The sequence below is a fragment of the Nesoenas mayeri genome (genome assembly GCF_963082525.1).
Source record: "Nesoenas mayeri genome assembly, chromosome: 7".
Lineage (NCBI taxonomy): Eukaryota > Metazoa > Chordata > Aves > Columbiformes > Columbidae > Nesoenas > Nesoenas mayeri.
The window spans coordinates 21,884,294-21,905,758 of record NC_137551.1 but is presented as its reverse complement, the minus strand read 5'-3'; the positions used below and the strand labels follow the sequence as shown (position 1 = coordinate 21,905,758).

General features: G+C 41.4%; 1 protein-coding gene across 2 annotated transcripts in view; it reads right to left on the bottom strand.

Annotated features, from left to right (window-relative positions):
• Positions 1–3,991: 3,991 nt before the first annotated feature.
• The window catches only part of ARHGAP22 (Rho GTPase activating protein 22), a gene marked incomplete at both ends in the record, with an annotated part of 139,565 nt that continues 122,091 nt past the window's right edge, over positions 3,992–21,465 (bottom strand). For both annotated transcript variants that reach the window (XM_080348353.1, XM_080348354.1), the window contains 5 exons: positions 3,992–4,220; positions 8,340–9,243; positions 11,935–12,056; positions 13,894–13,967; positions 18,642–18,774. In XM_080348353.1, coding sequence (XP_080204479.1) covers positions 3,992–4,220; positions 8,340–9,243; positions 11,935–12,056; positions 13,894–13,967; positions 18,642–18,774 — 1,462 coding nt within the window. The remainder of the gene's footprint in view (positions 4,221–8,339; positions 9,244–11,934; positions 12,057–13,893; positions 13,968–18,641; positions 18,775–21,465) is intronic.

Genomic DNA, 21,465 nt, shown 5'->3' with positions numbered 1-21,465 from the left:
GCTGAGACCCTGTGTTGCAGAAAGAGGTAAGCCATAGTGCTCTAGTGTATGAAAAGAGGGCCCAGTCCCTGTGCTCTCAGGAAAAAACTTTCTCAAAACTGAGTTTCGGAAAAGCCTGGGAGATCTGACCTCTGAAGAGCTGATCCTGGAGAGCTAACGGGTGCTAGGGCCAGTGCCTGCACTGGCACCTCTGCAGTGGGGCTGAATCCTAATGTAATGCACTTCATTGCTTTCATTTCCAGAAGGCTCTCAGGGTTTTTTCTTTAACTGAAGACTCAGGATGCTCTTGAGTTTTGTTTGTCTGTTTGGTGTTACAGTGTCTTTGGGTACTTTTTTAAGGGAAAGGTACTTGACCATGGGCAGCACCATACAGCCTGCTTTGTTTCTCTGGACCAGCCATTCATGAGCTGCTCTTCTAGAAATGTGGTGAGGCTCAGAAATGCTCTTTTATTTGTATATGTTAGCATAAAGTGTAGCTGATTCCAACTAATCTATTAATATAGAGCAAGACATGAGACAGTCTTAGCTCTGCCGTGGTTTTGTCTGTGGGTGACTTCATCCCAGAGCTGAAACACTCCATAGTGTGGCTGGCTTGCATGGAACTCACTAGCAAATGTCGATAAATCAATAGTCTATCATTATTAATCTTCCTTTTTCATATTAGAAATGCTGTGGAGACCTATAGAAGTTTTTTTCTTATTCTGGAATGGTGCTGTTTGGCTTTGTATTTTTTTAAGCATATGCTTGTGATGGGTTTCTTTCACTGGAAGATTCTTACACTTTTTTTGCCTGCATAATACTGGAAGGGGTGTTCCAGGCTGGGAAGCTTGTACATGTGAAGCTATGGTAAAAATACATCTACCTAATTACAGAAATGTCATATCTTTTAATTACTGGCAAACCTGTATCTTGTAAATGCTTTTAAAAAACTTGCTACTTTAAACTGGGAGCTATAATAACTGAAAGGTCTGTAAAATAAGGAATCCTTTCTTCACTAGGCAAATGAAGTGGCAGGAAAGAGAGTACAGAAGGAGGAGGTAAGGCTAGGAAGATTGTATCATCTTCCTCAAATAAGGGCATATTGTTTCATGAGATTGTGTACAACAGTGCAGGTGTGTTCCCATTTCTTGCATAATTGCCCATGATGGGAAATGAACATTATCCTCCTGTTGCAGTCCTTTAGAGTTAGTTAACATCCTACCGTGCTTTTTAAGATGAACTGGGTAGTTTGCAGCTTCTTGGAGGCTTTACTTACTGCAATAGATCACCTTCAAAAGGACCTGAAATTTATCCCTCGTAAGCAAGAAGAATGGGTGTCTGTTTCTGGAGCACAACAGTCAAATGAGTACAAAAGTTGAGTGAGTACAGTTTCATTTGTGAATTTTATACTGGATGCCAGAGTAAGGTTATGCAGTGCTACATAGCCGAGAGATGATCCTATCCCGGAGCTGAAGATTTGGGTTAGACAGGTTTCTTTCTCAGTTCTGCTATCTGTAGTGGTTACCTAGTCTTAAATAGTTAAATAATATCTAGAATTCCAGCTGCATTTCATTTCATTGAGAGTTAGCCAATAATCGAGTTTTTAGTGTTTGTCTTGCATATTTGTTCTTTAGGCTTCCAGTTGGCACAGCTTGGTTCTTAAGTTTGTAGTGTGCCAGAACTAAAAGGGAGCACTTGATACGCAAGGAGATAATGCAACATAAACAGTCTCAGGGATGTGGGCTGCCAGGATGGATATAGTGAAAGGTACATGTTGGGGGTGGGAATAGAAGAGGATATTAAAATAATCTGGGTGCTACTACTACTTGGATTGAATGCCTCAGACAGTAGAAACTTTATTTTTAACAGTCCTGATGTTTTAATTGCAGGTAATTTTTCTAGCAGTAAGGTTTGGTTTGTGATGAGTGGCATAGTGCTTGACACACCTAACCTGCTGTGCTGCTCCTGGCTCAAAACCATCGTTACAACAGTTGCAACATTATGCATCTTAATGCGGCTGTTTTAAACAAGCTATGGTGTTCCTTGCAGGATCAGTTGTGACGGGAACAAAACAAAGCGGGGGGAGTTGCGTGAAAAAAAAGGCAGAAGCGACGCTGCTGCCGGCAGGGGGCGCGCTGCTCCTGCCCAACGCCCGTGGCGGCCTCAGCGCGGGGTCCCGCTCGGCTGGATGTGCTGGGAAGAAGAGAAAATGATTTGAAATAACTGAACTAACCTCTCCACAAGGCTTACCTTCCTTGACTTGACTTAACTAGGAAAGAATATGTTGAAATGTTTTGTTTTGTTTTGTTTTGTTTTGTTTGTTTGTTTTTTGTTTTTTCACTGGCTTTAAATGGTTTACATCTCTACAGGAAGGAGAAGCATCACAGTGAGGTAGAAACAAGGTAACTTCTAGATGTTTAAATGTTGAAATATCTGGATATCTGTAATATGACGAGGAGAAAATCAATACTGAAAAGTGTAAGCTGGTACATAAAAAAGCCCATTCTAAGGTTATTTCCAGACTGAGATGTATTCTCTAGTAAGAAAAGACAGATTCAGGTCATTTTTGGAAAATAATTAAATAAAGCAAGAACCTTAGCTACAGTTTAGCCAGGTCATGTTGTTGTGCCACTTTTCCATTAAAAAAATCTCTCTCCCGTGAGACTCAGGCTGCCCAAGATATCAGAGATACATGCCAAGAGAGAGTGAACAGTGCTGTGAGTGCTGGGCTGGCTGGCAGAGTTCAAGCTGAATCTGGTGAAACAGTTTTCTGTGTGCAGGCTCTGTGTGGCTCGGAGCACTAGAAATGTTAGGCAGAACTTCTCACAGTCCCTTGATGGCGCAGTGAGCCCTAGCAGCTAGTTACTGGAAATTACAGCTTCATTCTTAATGACATTTCTTTAGTAGAAGAAATGAATGTAGGCTGCTGGATCATTTGTTGTATTCGTCCTGTCCCCTCGTCTCCCTGTGAACTAAACTATTAAAAAATCAGCTGATGTCATGAGAAATGTTAGAAGGCAGCTAAATGTAAATTGTCCTGGGAAGGTTAAAGATAGAGCTCCACCCTTCCCCCCTTTCCACCACAAATTGCACTGATTTCTCTTACCCTAGGTTTTGTTATTTAAGTATTATACATAAAAAGCCTCAGCAATTGGATGTGTTTTGATGATAAAAATCTTTTTTTCCTACCTTGATGTATGATCAGTACATATCAACTCACTCATGAGATTTTTTTCTTGCAGCTAATACTGCTCTATTTTTGGCTCAAATCCCCCAGATACCTAAGGCAAAATGTGCATATTTAAAGTTCCATGGAGTTTGTGTGGCCAATCTGATTATTAATCATATATAGTTTAATAAGTTGCATTTTTGTGAAACACTAGAACTGTTTGGTGGATAAGGGACAATTTTAGTTAATTGTCCAGATTTTGGTACCTTAAACTTGTTTGTAGACTTTGTTTTCACACTATCTTTGTAAAATAATACCACTTTAATGAGAAATTTTAACAAACTTTATGTAGGGGCTGGGGAGAAAAAATACCTCATTAAATCCATATGCTAAACCACATTGAATGTGGTGACATACTGGAACTGCCATTTTCCCAAGTGCAAGTGTCGGAGCCCTCAGCTGCAGGCTCAGCCTGTCCATCAGTTCTGACCATCCCACCCACCTTGCAGGAATCTCCACTGTCCTTGAGCCAGCAAAAGGATGGTGCAGTAAATCCAGAGATGGGAGCAGTACAGCTATGAAGAATGCTGTCTTTTGATTTATGGGTAAAAAGGCTGCCCACTCTTTCTCGGCAATCTGACATCTAAACTTTCAAGCGTTGTGTTTTTCAGTCATTCCCAGGTGGCTCAAATACTACAGCACATGTAAAGACAACAAAGCAAGTGTCACTGAAAGCACAATCACTGTAGAATTACTCATGATACATGAGTATACCAGAACAAAATGTGCATTTTCACTGGTTTGGCCAGAAACAGAATTTTCTGTGCTGTACAGCAGCTTGTTCTACTTGGCGACTTTAGCACTTCGACTCCCAACAGTTAAACATCCTAATGTTGAAAAAAATTCTTCCATTTCCTTCTGCAGGAGGTTATTTCTCTTCTCAGCATCTTCACGAGCACGTTCAGAATTCCTCAGCTTTATCTCCAGCATTGTGTACTTCTTTCGTTCTTGGTCCAGTTCTTCTTCTAACCTAAGTACTTGTTTCTTCAGGTCTGCACTTGTTTCTTCAATTCTTAAAATCAAAGGGAAAAGAAAAGAAAAAACCAGGTTTTTTAAGAGGCTGGATAAATACTGCCAATAGCTATAATAAATGTAAGTTTTTCCACTTAGAGCTAAAATATCATCATTCTAAGAAAAAATCTTAAAGGAGGGCAGTAATTGCCATTTCATTAATGTTGAGTTTGACAAAAACTCCTTGAAAGCTGGACCCTTGAGAAAATATGCTCAAATCTTACAATGCAATGCTTACTTTTGTACAACAAATGAAATGTCCGAGGAGATGTATTAACTCCTCATTTAGGCTGAGTTCAAATATATGATTCCAAAATAATCTTTTAACCTCCATGTTTCCCTACATGGATATCCAGTACAGAGGAACATCCTTGGAGGTTGGGTAGGAATGAGGTCACAGGCCTTCTGCACCATCTGTTTATGGTAAAGTTTGACGGTAACATTGGGCTGGGGGAATAAGAGCTTGTCATACTGTACAAGATGTTGTAAAACCCAGTATTTCATGTGAGGAAATATCTGAAAAATGAACCATAAGTTTCTCTGTGGACAAAGCTGTCATGCAAGACTTGGAGCTTTTCTCTAAGGAAATCGAAAAACAAGGTTTATGGGGTTTTTTTGATTTGAAAACAGAACAGAGGGCACATCACTTGCTGTCCTCCCCATCATGTTTCCCAATCACAAGACAGAGTAATGGTACTAATACAAAGGAGAGGGTATATCTAGATAGGAATTTCTGATTACTAGAATATTTAGAAAGGGTACATTACGCTTTTCCTAGAAAAAGTTATGCCCCTCAAAAAAACCAAAACCCCACCCCTCTTAAGTTCATTGATCAGTATAATAGCTAACTGTGAAGCTGGGGTGCCTGGCTTCTCTGTGAAAGGGTTAATTTTAGAGTAACTGACACTCAACAAGAACACCCTACAGATTCCACAACAACAACAACAAAAAAAGGGACCACTGTGACAGTCACAGAACAGCCTGAATTCTATTTTGTGACCACCAAGAGGCAATTAATGCAGGCAATGCAGTGCATCTCTTAAACTCTTACTTCACATACAGCTAGGGATGGCAATATTATCCTTGTCACAACTTCCACAACAAATTAAAAAGTCACACATTGGTTTTCTGATCACCAAGTCCAGCAGACCAACAGCTGCACTGATGAACTATTTCTGCAAATTACTGCCCATCTCAGTGAAGGCAGATGATGTTTATCACCCAAGTTGCTGTCTTCTGTAATACAAGAGAACTCTGCTGAAGCTAGAGTGCTTCTCCACACACACCCCCCCTTTATGACTTTTTTGTTACATCATACAGCTCTACCAATTAAATTTTTCCACCACAAAGCTTAGGGGGTCAGCTACAGCAGCCTAGAATAGCTGTCCGTGTTCTGAATTATGTAGGGTCACACTACTTACTGCATTTCTACATACACAACATAATAGTCCTCTCCAAGACAGTTCCAGTTTCTTAAGAGTCCCAGGTGGTAAATGTGAATTACTGAAACTCAACAGAGAATGCCTGATAATTATACTAACCTCGAGGGAGAAGTGCTCTGGAACAGACTGGTTACAGGAAGGCCATAAAACTTGCCTCCCTGTGACTAAGAGAGAGAAAATGGGCAGTTGATGATGATAAATAACAGCTTTTCCATCAGCAAGTGTTCCTTACCTCTGCCCCAGGCAGGTACTAACTCTGCTTTCCCTCCACTAATATATGTGCCAACAAAAAGCTCATATTCCTTCATTAAAACGTGCCCTGCTACACACATGAAGTTCTGCAAACCACACAAGCACATGTACAACCATAAAGGAACTAATTATTAACATTTGGAGACTAAATTATCTTCAATAAAGTAAAGCTAGTGAGGCTGCCCAAAGTTTTCCTGTTAGCAGCCTCCCTTCTTTGCTAGTTAGTGCCTGTCTTTCAACAGGAGCAGACTTTCATGCGGTCTCAAAAGGAACATATTTTTTGCACATGTAAATTGCTGCAGATACAGTAAAAACATTGCAAAATTTTCAGAGCTGAAAAACTTGGCTTGAAATTCATTGACTTGACAGCAAGATCCTTGAGGCTGTAATCCTGAACAGCTGGAGTCATCCTGTTTAATACAAAAAGGCAGTGATTGCATCTTGCCTGGTTTTATGAAACTATTAGTTCATCAGGCATTTTCCTCCTGGCTACTCTATGCTGTGAGACCTGGCCAATTTTTAGTCCTTCCCTCCAGCCACAGTGCTCTCTGGCCCTGTCCTGCTGAAGGAGAAAGGCAGGTGTAAAGAGCTGAAAATGCTGAATAGCTGGAATGAAGGACAGGTCTTCCTGGATATCTCTGATGTCAACAGCTGTCCCTGTTGGAACAGTTTTACTGATAACAGATGGAAAGCCATCTCTTTTCCCCAAGGCTGCAGGTAAAAATGTGCAGATACAGATTTCCACATTTTGCAGCCTGGTCTACTTTTGGTTTATTACTCTCTATCCCTGCAACGAGGCTTGCAAGGGCAGCTCTGCAGAATTAAATGCAATGCATGTACCCTCACCTCCCTTCCACTCTGCATTGGTAGGGCAGCTCAAAAAAACCCACAAACCAAAAAATGAATTACCATCCTCATTCACAAACCTTTTCCAACACACTATGCTAGCAACTGGTCTTCTCATCAGCTCTTCTGAAACAACAAGGGAGAGACACTTTTTCCCCTTTCTCGTACCCCGTGATGTTGGGTGGGAACTGAAAGTGCTACGTGGCCTGATTCTCCTTCCAGTGTCACATACCAAGGCAGGACAATGCAAGAGACAGAAAAGCTGCAGAGGCTGGTAAGCCACTGCCACAGGAGATCATAAAGCAGGAAGGTAGCAACTGAAATTCCTATCATAGCAGCTGGCCCACTGGAAGAGGTCACAGTTCAGATACATTTTTGAGAAATCAGTTAAACGAGAAAAAAGGGGCACATGTACCACAAAGCTGTTCTCTACAATCCCTACAAACAGCCATATGTGCTCTTGGTACCATGTTTGGGAGACTGTCTGGAGATAGACTGAGGCATGTAAATGCTACTAGAGTTGTAATAATTGAAGTAGTATACCAGTAATAACACACAAATGAAGCTGAGAACTCAACTATTTGTAAGAAATAGGACTACAGCCCTTTTTCAGTGCCAGGTGCCAGTGCTGCAGAGCCCAGGCCAATGATGATTCTTCTGAATTAAAACATGGTATACAATTTTGCGTATCGTTGTATGTTAAACCATATCTAATTCCTTTAAGCAACAATATTTCATGTACATATTTCCCTGAATACAGGCCTGAAAGTCATTCTATTAAGAACTTACCTAAATACCTAATATACTAACTCACAAAATTGAATAAATATGACTTCCTAGTTATTAATACTTTCTACTTCCTACAGCCCCTGCCCTCACACACACCTCTCCTGAAAACTGGAAATTTTTTCTGAGCATAAATCTAAAAGTACAACACCAGCAGTCGCACCAGAGTGAGCAAATACTTGCACAATTCACATATCTGCTGCGCAAGTACCACCTTGCTGCTGCTTCGAGTAGCTGGCCAAGTGAGCAAAGAACCACCAAATACATCAAAAAATCAAAAGCAAGGTTTCTAGAAGTTCAACACGAAAGGGCTGCTGCAAAAGTTGTCACTAAGATGCAGTCCCAACACCATCACAAAAAACCCTGAAGAACGGTCAAAATCAGTTTCCTGAAGAATGTTTTTGTTGGGAAAAGTAACAAAAAACCCCCAGTGTCAGACTAACATGGTACAAATCTTAGCACCTGTACAGACCGACAGAGTTCCACCCTGGGACTCAGTCCCTCTGAGACAGATGTTTGCTTTGTTGTTTCTCTCAGGCCACTGACAAAGAGCAATTCTGATTTCCACTGAAAACATAGAATGTGAAAATACTAGAATTCCCTGTGTGACAGAAATGCCATTTTTTTGATCCTCTCTTAGAGCAGAGAGATAAAAGTTGGATTCAGAGAGCAGTCAGGAAAGATCATAACGAAGTCTCTTGTCTCCCAAACCCAAATTCCAGGTCTAAAAATCTGACACACTTAGTAGCCCACACCAACGTTCAAACAGGGGTAATGCTGACAGACAACATTACCTTTTGATACTACTCTCATACTCAGTCCTCTGTTTGCTGAGTTCTGTCTTCAGCTCCACCACCAAGCTCTGTAAGGCCTTAGAGCATTTGACAGAGTCTCTGGAAGCTGCAGCTGGGTTGCTCTGTTCACTGCTGCTGCTGCTGCATGCTTCAAATCCGTCGATGCTGTTCTCCAGATCTGCAGTCTTGACCTCACTCTGAGACAGTGAGCCCTGAGTTACCCACTCAGTTTTGAGAGAGCTTAAGGTAGAAGAGTCGCTGGCCCGGCAGGCTGGGCAGCTGCTGATCGTGTCCACCACAGAGATTTCACATGATGATGTAGACCACGTGGTGCTGGCCATACTGTGTGTGCTGAGGGACAGGCTGGATGAAGGGACGTTGTCATAAGTAGAGAGTCTCTGGGAAGAACACGAGTCTTTAACTCGTTCTCCAGATGCTGTCCGGCGATGGCCTCGGAGAGAGTACAGTCCATTCATCAACCAGTTCCCACCGGAGGAGAGGTTGGGGATATCTAAGGATGAGCTGCCAAGCTTTGGACTCACAGACCGTGCTCCCTGCTGACGGAAGGAGTATTTCCATGGAGGCAGTGTCTGCACTCTTTTGTTGGGGCTGGTGGCAGGCTGAGTCAATTTGGTGCTGTGGTCTGAAGGAGTGTTTTTCACTGCAGTTCCAGGAGTGGCCTCTAGTGCCACAGCATTGCTCAAAGGCAAATCAGTGGGGCTGGGAACCCTGTTCTCCGACCTGCTGTCCTCCCCATCCTCCTCAGAGATCCACTCCACAGTACTGCGCTGACGCACAGGTCTGATTTCCAGCTGGCTCACTGGCACATCTGCCTGAGGAACAGCAAAGATTCGCCCCTGTTCACTTATCAGCACTGTCATCAGGTGCTGAACTAGTGAGGTGCCTGTGGGAAGAAAACAAAGGCAAGCAGTTGGTGAGGCATGGAAGACCTCAGACACACACTCCCTGTCTCGTTGTGAGACACTGTGCACTGCATTGGGTCTGTACAAACAACTGCTCTGTGCGTTTCTGTACAGGACTGCAAGACACTGGAATTGTTCCCAGTGCTGGAAATGGGGACTGTGAGGGATGCAGCTCATGAATGTAGCTGACTAGCAGAGTACAAATGATCAGTGGCAATGATTAATAAATTGGCCTTCTACGGACACCTTTTAAGGACAACGGAGGAGTACACCTGGAAAACAGGCTATGTCAGTACCACAACAAGGCATGGGGTTCAGAGTCATCATCAATCTCGTCATGTGCATCCATGCACTGCACTGTGCAGAGACGCACGCTGGATCCTGGACACACTAACCTATTAGCTGGGATGGAGCACCTCTCCGTCCAGCTTCCAAAACCAGGAGGTTTCCATGACTTATGTTGCACCCAGTTTCATTGCCTTGGTGGGCCCAGAGGTAGTGTTTACTGAAGAACCAGAAATTTCAGCTCAGGCCTTCTGCTGCACTCTTAATGCACTGAGAAATTTGGAGGAAGTATGACATCTGTATGGCGCATGCGCTTGTAGAAGGTGTACAACAAGTACAGAAAGTAGTTGAAAGTATTTAAATCCACAGAAATAAACTGTCATTATTTTCCAGTAGTGGAGTAGACCATTATGACCTAACAGAGACCAAACCTAATATGAAACATTCCTGTACAAAAGAGGAAAACCTTTAAAAGAGCAAATATGTAATTAATTCTATCTTTAATCATTGTCTGAAATAGAAAATAATACTAACATATTCAGGAGTTTAAGAGCCTGAATTTAATAATAAAGTTTCAGCCTGATAGCAAGAGGTACTGAGCTCACCTACAACTTCTATTTTATGTCTGCGTGAGGAGAGAAATAAACGTCTCTGGAGATAAGGTCACTCTTAATAATTTAGCTGCTGAACTTCAGATATTTGTATTTAAAATTCATGGCCTAAGTTTGAAGAGAGACCCAATTAAAGTTATTTTTGTTGAGAATGGCAGTAGTATTTTTCTCTATCAGTTGACTTTTCAGATTCATATTAGCCTAAAGCTAAAAAAAAAAATAAGCATTTTCCCACTTCTCCATTATTTCTATTTAACCAATCTTCTATCCTCAACTAACAATAAAATAAAACATTTCCAGTGCTGTTGCTTATGAACATAATGATTAAGTCTAAAAATCCAGTCACTGGATCACCATTTTTCTGCACTCCAGATCTGTGGTAATACAGAATTCCAGATGGCATCACTGTCATATTTTCATAGGATGATTAGCAGAGACCATGAAACCACAGCATCTACACACAGTACAAGCACCTCTGTCATCAGCTGGACTGCAAAAGAAGTGCCACAGGTGAACTGAACCCAAACTTGTCATCTGTAGAACTGAACAAAAAGCACGTTGTTGGCCAAGGCTGTAAAAGATTTATCACCACTGGCCAGCTGGCCACTAGGGGAAGTCACAGCATCACACAACACATTGAGACTTCAGCTACCCCCACCTTTGTAATGCTGAATAACTACATCTGCTTCTGCATTCCTTTCCTCTCCTCCCCAAATTTTTGTACCTCCTCCCACCTTCGAGGGGGTCTCAAAGTTGCCCTTAGTAATACATCCCACATCTCTGTGGCAGACTTCAAGTCCCTGAACAGCTACAGTATATCAGGTCATTCTCTGAAGTTGGCCTGTTACCTTATAGTGGGTTGCCATCAGTGGGGCACACATCTGCAGTGCCTTTCAGAGGTCACTTGTGCAGAGCTAAAGGCACTGCTGCCGCTAAGGTGTGATCATCCTGGCATTCCGTGAAGGATTTTCATCATGCAGAACACCACATCAGCTGTCCCCTACAGCTAGGTAGCGGTGCCAGGGCTGAGTTCACACATCCTGGGCACAGCCTCTCCATCTGTGCCTAATGCTAGATGAATCCATCAAGTCTTTTTGTAGTCCTGCAAAGATCCCACAAAATTTGATACGAAGACCCTGCTAAAACTTGCAATACAGTAGTTATGGTCCATTGCCACCTGGGAGAAGGGCTGCCTCCTAGCCCTAGTCTCAGCCAGCCAGAGATCATGCCCTATGAAGGCAAATAATTCTTAAGCTTCAGATTTTTACCTCCAAAATTAATGGTGATTTTCAACTTACCTCTTGGGTTCCAACCCATACGCAGCATGCTTAGAAGACAACACTTCTAAGACACCTAGCTATAGCTCTGTGGCACAGCAATAACTACAGTCCCTCTTTTATTGTAGACTGGATGTCCTTTACAGATATCTGTCTAACCACCCAAATGTGCCAATATTAAACAGCAGTTTGGTACTTAAACAAAGTCCTGCTGAAGAACATTTGATCATTCATTTCAGCTGTATGTTCAAAAAGAGTTTCACATAACTTATAACTGGGCAAAGGCATTTTCATGTAGTAGAGAAGAAAGACACTCCCAGGCCAGTGCTAAGTAGGACAGAGGCCAATTGGTACCTCCCCTCACAGGCGCTGGTGTAAGGGATCACTTGACTTGTTGCTGATGGTGCAGTCAAGTGATACAGCTACCAACAAGTGCATAACTTTCAACTTGCTTTTACATCTCCAAAACACAGGTTTATGTCACAAAGGTAGTACCTACCTTCCATCATGGTCACTGGATCTTCCATTTTGGGTCGTAATATATTTGGTCCAAATACTGTAGCCAAGTTCTGGACACTCATCTTGTTAATGCTGGAGTGAGCCTGAACTTCATCAAGGAACCTTGAAAAGTCCCCCCAGAAAAATCAAAGGAGGAGAGAAATAATAAGTCACTTCTCATATTTAGACTGTAGGCATTCTGGAGCATTAACAGTTTTGTCCTGTGTTTATACAACCGTGATACCTGAAATGCTTCTAGGGCCTAGTGCAGCTTAGATATTCAGTAATAACCTGAGCTCCCTCCTAGTGTATGAACAAGAGAGAAGAGGATGTTTTTTGTCAAAGGTAACAAACTATCAGGGATCCAGCCTTCTATTAGGTATGAAAGTACAGATTTTCACATTTTTATAGGAATTCTACAATTACACAGATTAAGTTCTGCCAGTTTTCACTTACAGACATAACGGAAGTAAAAAGACATTTTACTCATCTCTTTGTCTGAGAACTAGCAGTCTGTGGAAAGAGCTTAGTTGCTTGAATCTAAACCAATATAGGTAAAGAGGTAGCCCAAATGCTTCTTGTGAATGCACCAGCTGGGCAAACATCAACACAAGAAAAAGACCATGCCAGCCAAAGGCAGCACATAAAGAAATCTACGGCTATCCATATATATGAGCTTGAAATCAGCAGAAAGTTTCTAACATTTAATGTTTTTGTTATTGGGAACAGCCTCCCAATAGAAGTTACAGCAAGATAAAGGCTGTAACAAACATGCTTGTACATCATTAGCCAAGATGTAAAAAGGACCAAATGACATGCAAAACTACAACAGCAGGAAAGAGGACTCAGTGGCCTCTAAAGTGAGCAGTCCTACTCTGTACTCCATTTCCTAACTACTGTTAATTTTTGGATGATTGGATAGGTTTTGGCAAGGAAAAAGCTTCCTTGTGATTCTGCAATTTGGCCAATGTTTGAATGCTTCTACTTCCAGCATGACTTTTCTAGGCACTCCCGTTTTTTTCTGTGGCTTCACCCTGCAGTGGACACTGCTGAGAGCCAAGAACCCTCAGTTTTCTTCACAAAGTTAGAAGCAAATTCTACTTGCCTTTCCTTTCCTCAGTTCTTAACTTTGAAACATGTACAATTATATTCACCTGCCTCAGCCATTCATGTTCTCAGACACTTAGATATTAAAACAAAAAACTATAGAGACACATGGTGAGACAAAATAATTTTTTAAAACATTCAAAAAACACATTTCAGAAATACTATCTATCTGTACACTTGGGAAGGGCTTGACACATCTTGAGTAAGTCACGGGATTCATATGTCAGTGTTTTTGTCTACTGCCTGCTCCAGATGTGCAAATCCCACTGGTCATAAAGGAACTAACAACAACAGAGACTAGAATACAACATAAATTCACTATGTTGTATCTAGGGTAATAGCCCACTCCAGCTCCCAAAACACATTCCAGCTCACATTGCAAAAACTGGGAGAGTCAGCAGAGAGACGAGGGGAGACAGGGCTGCAGAGTCCCTGGTACTCCAAGGGGAAGCCATTCCTGACCCCACTTCCAAATCAGAGCTGAGGCCAGAGTGGCTATTCTGACTACATCTGCTACTCAGCTTATGTCATAAATGTCATAAAACTGTGCAGTACCTGGAAAAAATGCCTTTTTTTACTGGTCTTTAAGTGCTTCTGAAATAAATAATATATTATTTTCATTCATGCCTGCTGCCAAGGGTGTAGGTGACAGCAGTTTGCTTGGCTATGCTCTTGGATAAACCAAGAGCTTCCTTCAAGCAGGCTGCATGTTCACCTCCACATGCTTTATAGTAGCAGCAACTTACAAGCAAGTGGAGTTTGAATATTCATATTTCAGAGTAAATTATTTGCATGTAAGACTGAGCCTCACAAAACTTAGTCACTTTACCAAGTGTTAATTAATTTCACTTACTTGCATATGTATTTGAGAAGGTTGTAGTTGGCTTGGGGCAAATTCTTCACCTGTCTAACCAGTTCCTGGGTACCCTGAGGGACAAGAAAACCAAGGAGAGCTATTAATATAAATGATGCAAAGCAGAGATGACTTTCAGTACCACCCAGACCTCTTTCTAGAGTCAAAACCATGAACAGATAACACAAGGAAGCTTTGCTTTAAAAAAACGTGTTATCCAGTGTTTTGTGCCTTACCAAAAACACAATGTCCGGAACTTGATTCAGTTCTCAAAAATTAGTGGAAAACTTCCTTTCAACTCTTAACGGTTGATGTAGAAACCTTCAGTTAGTGAGGCCTGCTAGTCTTCAAAGTCTGCCCACTGACATTGGTATAAATGTACCAGAAAATGTGCTTTTTCAGCACCTGGCCTGTTTGAAACTTTGAGGCATTGAATATAGTATAAATACATCGCTGTAATGCTCAACTGAGCAGAGGAGAGTTTTTCCTTAAAAAAGTTAAACAACATTCCAATTCAACTACCTCCTTTTTAATTACTTCCATTTGCAGTCATTCTGAGCTGTGACATACCTTTAATGTAAAGACAGATATTTTATGAGGAAGTAAGATGAGACATCCGCTGGATGAGTGACTTAAAACCCTGAAGCTACTTAAATCATCTAATGAAAACCTCTGACTCAGAAGACTATTGTCCTTCCACAGACCCATGCATTATTTGCTCGTTCCTGTCAATGCTGCAGTTGCCCTGCAGATTTGTGTATTTTTTGAGACAACTGAACCTTTTGTGGGACAACAGATATCCAGGCACATTTGGGAAGAGTGATAGTTGTTCACTAATGATGAAGCTAAGTAATGATGGAGAAATTCCAGAAGCAGCTGGTTCCAAGCTTAAAACTGCAGTTGGACATTCATTTCAAACTTTCCTCGATTTATTAAGGACTGCTAGGGAGGGAATTCTGTGGGCCACCCTTTTACAAGGTCTTCCTGATACCTCTGGTCCAGACAAGTCAGAAAGATCCAGAGAGCAGTATGTATTCCTGCCTCCATCCTTAATGTCCTGCATGCATACACGCTTTTTTATTATGTGTTCCAGCACTGAAAGAAAAGTCTTCTAATAAAAACCTGAACCTTAAAAAAGACTTCTTAAAAGCAGTAAGTCCTTTTTGATTCCTTAGCTTAAAAATTACACTGGTTTAACAGTGTTGACAATGGAGATACCCGTAAAAGACCAGTCACTTTTGAAAATTTCAGTCCTCTTTTTCAGACTTCTGAACACATTTGAATCAAGGACAGCTGCTACTGATGTGAAGTTTAAAGTAAACTGTTCAGGTCATCCAGCTTTCAAGTGAGGAATTTGAACTAGAAATAGGTGGGCTAACAGACCTAATTCCCTCTTCAATTTTGTTCTGTAACCCAATTATATCAAATACAGAAATCAGGATGGTATTTGGCACTGTATTTCAAGTGCTCTGAATTACAATACCATGGCTCCACTGGGTGCAAGATGGGGCTTTGGAACAGAAACCGCAGGCAGTTGTGAACAGCTAGAAACACGACCCAAAAGTACAAGATGCTACCTGAAAGGAAAACAGTTTCTAAAAATATATCACCCATGCTCTGTCATAAAGAATCACAAATGTGGTATTACACAGAGAGTATCTGCATATTCCTGAAGGTACAAACACCTGCCAGGTTAAAAAAAAACCCTTTCTCTCCTGCTGCAGCATTTATCAGCTCTGCCACAGGTTCATACCCACCAGCCACCTGACCAAGAGATGGCAGAAGGCTGAGCCTAGTGATACCACAGCCAAAGTGGAAAGGAAAATGCAAGACACAATCTGCTGTGTTACTAACCGGTAGCACTGATCATGCTTATGGCTGCAGACTAGCAAGCAATAGAGGCACTGCACTGCCATTTATCACAATATTTTGCAGGTCCCTCCTTGAAAACTCTGCATGACTAATTTACCACAGATGCATCCTCTCCAAGGAGTCGTCCCAAACCCAAAGATTTTGCAAAGTCAGTAACAGATCAGCACCAATTAGGAGCTTCTAGTTGGGCTGGAAAAAAAGCAACACTTAAGATGTTCACTTATATTCAGATCCCTCTTTAAAAACTCAACACCATGCTATTAGCCCACTGAACTACTACTGTGTGCATCTTTAGAGTAAAGACAGCAGCAAAAGCTAAAATATTACCGTGTCAAGTCAGCTCAGACCCAAATGAGTTTTTAGAGATTTGAAGATCTTTCATTCATTCTTACTCTAAAACTGTTTTTCAATTCCTCCTCCCAACCAGCTGGGTTCAGAATTAAATCTTTTTTAACACTGCAGTCCTGCTGAGATACCTGGAGGCCTCAGCAGAACCCAAGGTCTTTGTTACGTTTCTGTTTGCATTCCAACACCAGAGATTAGTTGGGTGCTGAATGAAGATGAACAGCAATCTGAATAAAAAATTGAAAGCTTAAGGCAGTGCTAGAGTATTTTTTGCTGCATGTGGAGATTAGGCCAAGGTAACATCACGGTAATTCCTATCTACAGACACAATGTAGCAGCATGAGGTGCCAACAATTTTACCTGAATGGCTGTTTTACCTTAAGTAATTCTCTTTTTATTGAATGGGTACACAAAAGTAAAGAAAATTATTTTTTCAGTCCAAAAGTTTCATTCAAAACTTTCAAGTGAAAAATGAAAACACAATATTACTTCAAATTAAAACAATAGATTGCATTTTTAAAATATTTTTTAAAAGTAAAAGGTTTAAACTTGAAGTTCCCTGCTTATCAATTTGTGCTAAAAAATTATGGTTTCAATGAAACTACATTTTTGAGCAGGGAGATTTTTCCACGTGGGAGGCAATTCAGGCTGTATAGGCTGGGTATGACTTTGTGCTGCATTCTTCTCCATGCGCTACTGTGCACGTACAACCTCTCCACCCTTGGTGTGTGTACTCCACCTTCCTTTCTGAAACAGTAAACAGCCCTTGTTCAGGGTCCAGATTTTCCTAGCAAACAAAAAAGCTTATGTTTACAACAGCAGCTTGACAGGACAACTTTGTAGTATCAGCAGTACCATATTTTGTAAGCTTTAATTTTGATTATCTAGTGCTCCTCGTCACCTTTCTAATCCAAAGAGAATACTGCACTACGAGACATTTGAGTTTGGCCCTGCTCCCACAAAACCAACACAGATGTTGCTTCCCAAACTGCTGCAGCCTGTGCAGGCAAAATCAGGCAAACTACATAATTAATAAGCTGAGCAGTGATATGTAATTATGTTTGCCCAACTTGGCAGTGTGTCTACTCTTGTGAAACAGTGCTTAATGGATCCCAAACTTCCCCATCTGCAAATCTTATGACCAAAATGAAACCAGCTCCACTGTCTTAGAAATGCTGCTATTTCTTGTTAAATCAACCATTGTGCAGTCTATAACATAGCACCCTGTAGAAATGCCTGAGTTGACTAACAATAAGGCAGAAAATGAGCAAGTTTTGGAGCTGGTAGAGACATACCTGTACTTATTAAAAAACAACACTAGTGCACCGACACACTGATGTGGCTGTGTCCAGGATGCAGACACATATCCATGTGTCGTAATAAGCTGTGCCACGTACAGAAATTTGCTTTCTTAAAGGAGGCTAGAGGATATGTCATGTGAGTACAGATAGTAGCAAAATTGCCTTTTATCTGTACAAAACTGACATTACCAGATATGCTACATTTGATGTATGCAAACAAGCCTGTTCCTATGGGCATCATGAAGGCCTGAATCTCCTCAGAGCATTCTGCCAGCTGAACTAGAGGTGAAACCCAGGTTCTCAGCAAGGAACAGTTTTTACAGTCTCCACCAGAGATAAAGATGTGAGCACACTCCTGAGGCCACACACAGGAAAGGAACAGAACTGTGGACTGTGACTTATAAGGCCTCAGGACTTTGCTTCTTTAGCTGACACTAGTAACAACCTTTACAGCTTCCTTAAACCTCTGTTTTAGAAGATGGCATAGTTCCACCGGCATGAGACCAGATCCAACGTGCCTCTACAGTTAGCAAAGAGCTCAGGCATCACCACAAGAGGAACAATATGGATGAAACAGATCAATCAATCATATTGTAAATTATCCTGCTCCTCCCAAGCAGTGAATCAAAATTTCCATGATTGCTACAGACTTGGAGGTTTTTGTCAGCCCCTTCCCTCACCTGGAAACTAAAAAGAAGATCATCATAAGAAGCTTCTGGCAAAGTATTCATAGCATTATTTCCACCATTTGGGGGTAATATCATAGCCTGCCCTTTTGTAGTGTCTTTCCTCCAAGAAATACAAAGATCATCACACTGATCAATGTCTCAGCCACCAAAAACTTTGGGAAGCAGAACATGCTGTTCTATGAAACTGAAAACACAGAAAAATTGAGTGACTTCATACAGCTTGCTAATGGGTCAACAGCAAGGCTGGGAAAGGAACCCAGACCTCCTACCTTGCATCTCTTGCTGATTATGCTACAGAACAGCTTTGTTCAGAAGAAAGAAACATCAGCCTACAAGACTGACTTCACAAAAGATCCTGCTTCAAGCGAGAGCCTGTGATATCAATGCCCAATTCATGGCTTCAGGAAAATTCAGGGGAAAGTTTCCAGGAACTTCATCGATTTAAATCAGGACTGAAGAGTAATAAGAAGAAAGCTGTACTACATTGAGTCTTGGGAACAACCTTTGAGGTAGAAGGAGGTAGACTAGTAGGATCACTGACCTCTCCCTCATCTTTTGAGAGTAGCTGTCCGCAAGAAAGAAAGTCTTCATATTTGGCAAAGGGGATGACAGGCTCTGGCAGCTCTCGAAGGTAAAGCTTCAGGAGGGACGCCACAGTGTGAACATCTGTGTTGCTGCAATAGAGAAGAGGGAAGGAAATTTAGAAAGACATGCTACCCCAAAGATTTATGCCTTTTGTTGGGGGTACATCAAGGGTCTGTCTTAGGGACAGGGACAAAGTAGGCACACGGAAGGAAGCTGTTCTGCCACATGTTTGTATTAGGCAGGAGAGTTCACCTGAGAACAAGGGAAGTTTCCAGTTTCATCAAGATATAAATGCATCTCAGGCAGTACAGGTAATGGAAGGGTTATGTCCATGTTATTTAAGGAAGTGGTTCTTCAGCCAGTGTGAATCAGAAATGTGAGTGATACAGTCCAGGCAAGTGCACAGTGATCACATAGCACTAACAATAGACCTCTGCATCCTCGTGCAATCAAACAGAACTTCTCATTCTCTCACTGATCCCTACTGGCTGATACTCTCCCCAGCCAGCACCCACCCATGTCTGATGGACTAGGCTCCCAAGTGTCCTAATCAATCATTCAGAAAGAAATGGAGGAAACAGTATTTCTTCCAGGCCTGCTATTGCTAGTTGACATGGCTGCCTGGCTTGTGAGTCACATCTCCTCTCCCAGGCTGGCGTATCTGGCATTTCTAAGCCCATCTGTTATGCTGGCTTATCAGCTTTTCTTTTCTCTCACACTCCAGGAACTGCTTTTTCCTCTTCTCTCTCCTTTGCTTTAAGTTAGGGTTGAGGTGTCACATCCAATGATGAAGATGCATCTGTTTTTCCCTTTCCATTTCCTATCCAGCTTTTGATGTATAGCAATACCTCTTCTAATTTCAAGTCTCCTGTTGTACAACCTTATTAATCTCCGCAGATGACCTTCTCAAAGGTTTCAACTGTTGGAAGTCTAAACAGATTCTATCACCATCTCCCCACTACTCACCATTGACCCCATAGTCTTTGAAGAACTCTGAGAAAAACACATCAGAACCATGGGGCAACAGAGCTTCAAATCCTCACCTCTATCTAAAAGCTGAATCTCTTCTGCACATATGTTTTTGAGCATTTTTGGAACAGACAGCTAAAGCAAAACAAGAAAAATAACAATAGAAAGCTGCCAGCAGCTACCACTTGCTACTAATCCTGATAATGCTGTTCCTACAAACAGCTTCATCATATTTGAGAATGCTGCTATTTCAGATGTGGTTTTGTTCAGTTGATTATAAATGCTTTACAAATGAGGTCAGTTCCACTATTCTTTTTCTCTTTCTTGGTGTGGAGTTTCAGGCATGGATAGTAGATATGACTATCACTCAGAAGCAGAGCCCAGGCTACAGCTTCAAGGCACTGGCTGCAGTTATTCTTTCATCCACAAAGCCATGTGAAATCCAGCCAAACTTTCAGTGGAAGTGCAATAGGAGCAGACTGCTGTAGGTGCTTCCAAAACAGCAACATCTGATTTTTCGTAAGAATATCCACATGCATTTAAAACACAAATAGGAAAAGCAAGTATTTTAAAAATAAATATTTCAATTATCAGTCATCCCAGAGATCTGATCCACCTTGGGGCATGCAGACTCTAACATTTGAAAGATCACTGTAGATGCAAAAGACATCTAAAAGCACTGACTGCAACCAGGAAGGAAAAAAAGGAAAAAAAAAAAAAATCCTTTTCACTGCTTTCACTGTGCCTGATTTCAAAACAAGCATCTGTATTGCACACTTTCAGAAAACATTTGCCACTGCTTAAGTATCATAGGCCATACACAGATAGTTTTAGTTACACATAGAGAAAATTATGCTTATTAGGAGGAGAAGCATTTATTTCTCTCAGCCAGGGTGGAACTGCCTCTCCCTTCTCACTGTCTGTGCCTACACATATCAAAGACCAGAGCACTGAGCCTACAAAGTCACGGTGGACATGGTGGAAAGAGCAGAAGGCAATGACCGGGGCACTCTCAACCCTCACACTACTCAGGTACCACTAGGCTTGCCTCCTTTAATTCTTTACTAAACCTTCAGTTATCACATTTCAAATCAGCTACCCAAAATGCAGGAATTCCTTCATGGAGATCTTTACTGCCTCTATGAAAAGTGAGACTTAGCACTGAACTATTTAGCCAGTGCAAATGCCTATGGAAATAAAGGTGTTTTCTGCTTTAAAATGCTGGGAGGAGGCTTGGCTTATCTTAGAGATAATGAAGTTAGTATAGTTAGTAAGGTAAACCTGAAAATCAAACTGTCATTCCTAATTAATTCCTACTGTAGATACTCCTGTTTCAGAATGTGAGCATTTTCCAAAATAACTTTGCTCACTTTCACATCAATTAAGAAAATTCTAATTCAGAACCAGAACACCCAGACATTCAAGTTTAAAAAAACCCAAAAACAAACAAACAAACAAACAAACAAAAACAAAAAAGAAAACCACAAAGGTTTTGTGTAAGAAAAGAAGTGAGACAATTCAATGATTTCAAACTTTATTTTTTCATGGAAATAACTCTAAATATTTGACACTTCCATTTAGTGAGCAAATACTGACTGTGGTTAAGAATCAAAGACAGGAGGATGGGTGGTCTGGGAAGCTGAAGGGAGGGAAGAATTAGAAGAATGTTCCAAATAAACTTAAAGGATATTCTTCCCAAGATGACACCAAACACTGTGCTGCCTATGCAGGAGAGCACTAGTTCATCCTGCAACAGTAGGCAGAGATGCAATTGGCAATGTCAAGACTGGCTGCACGTCCAGGGGAAGTGA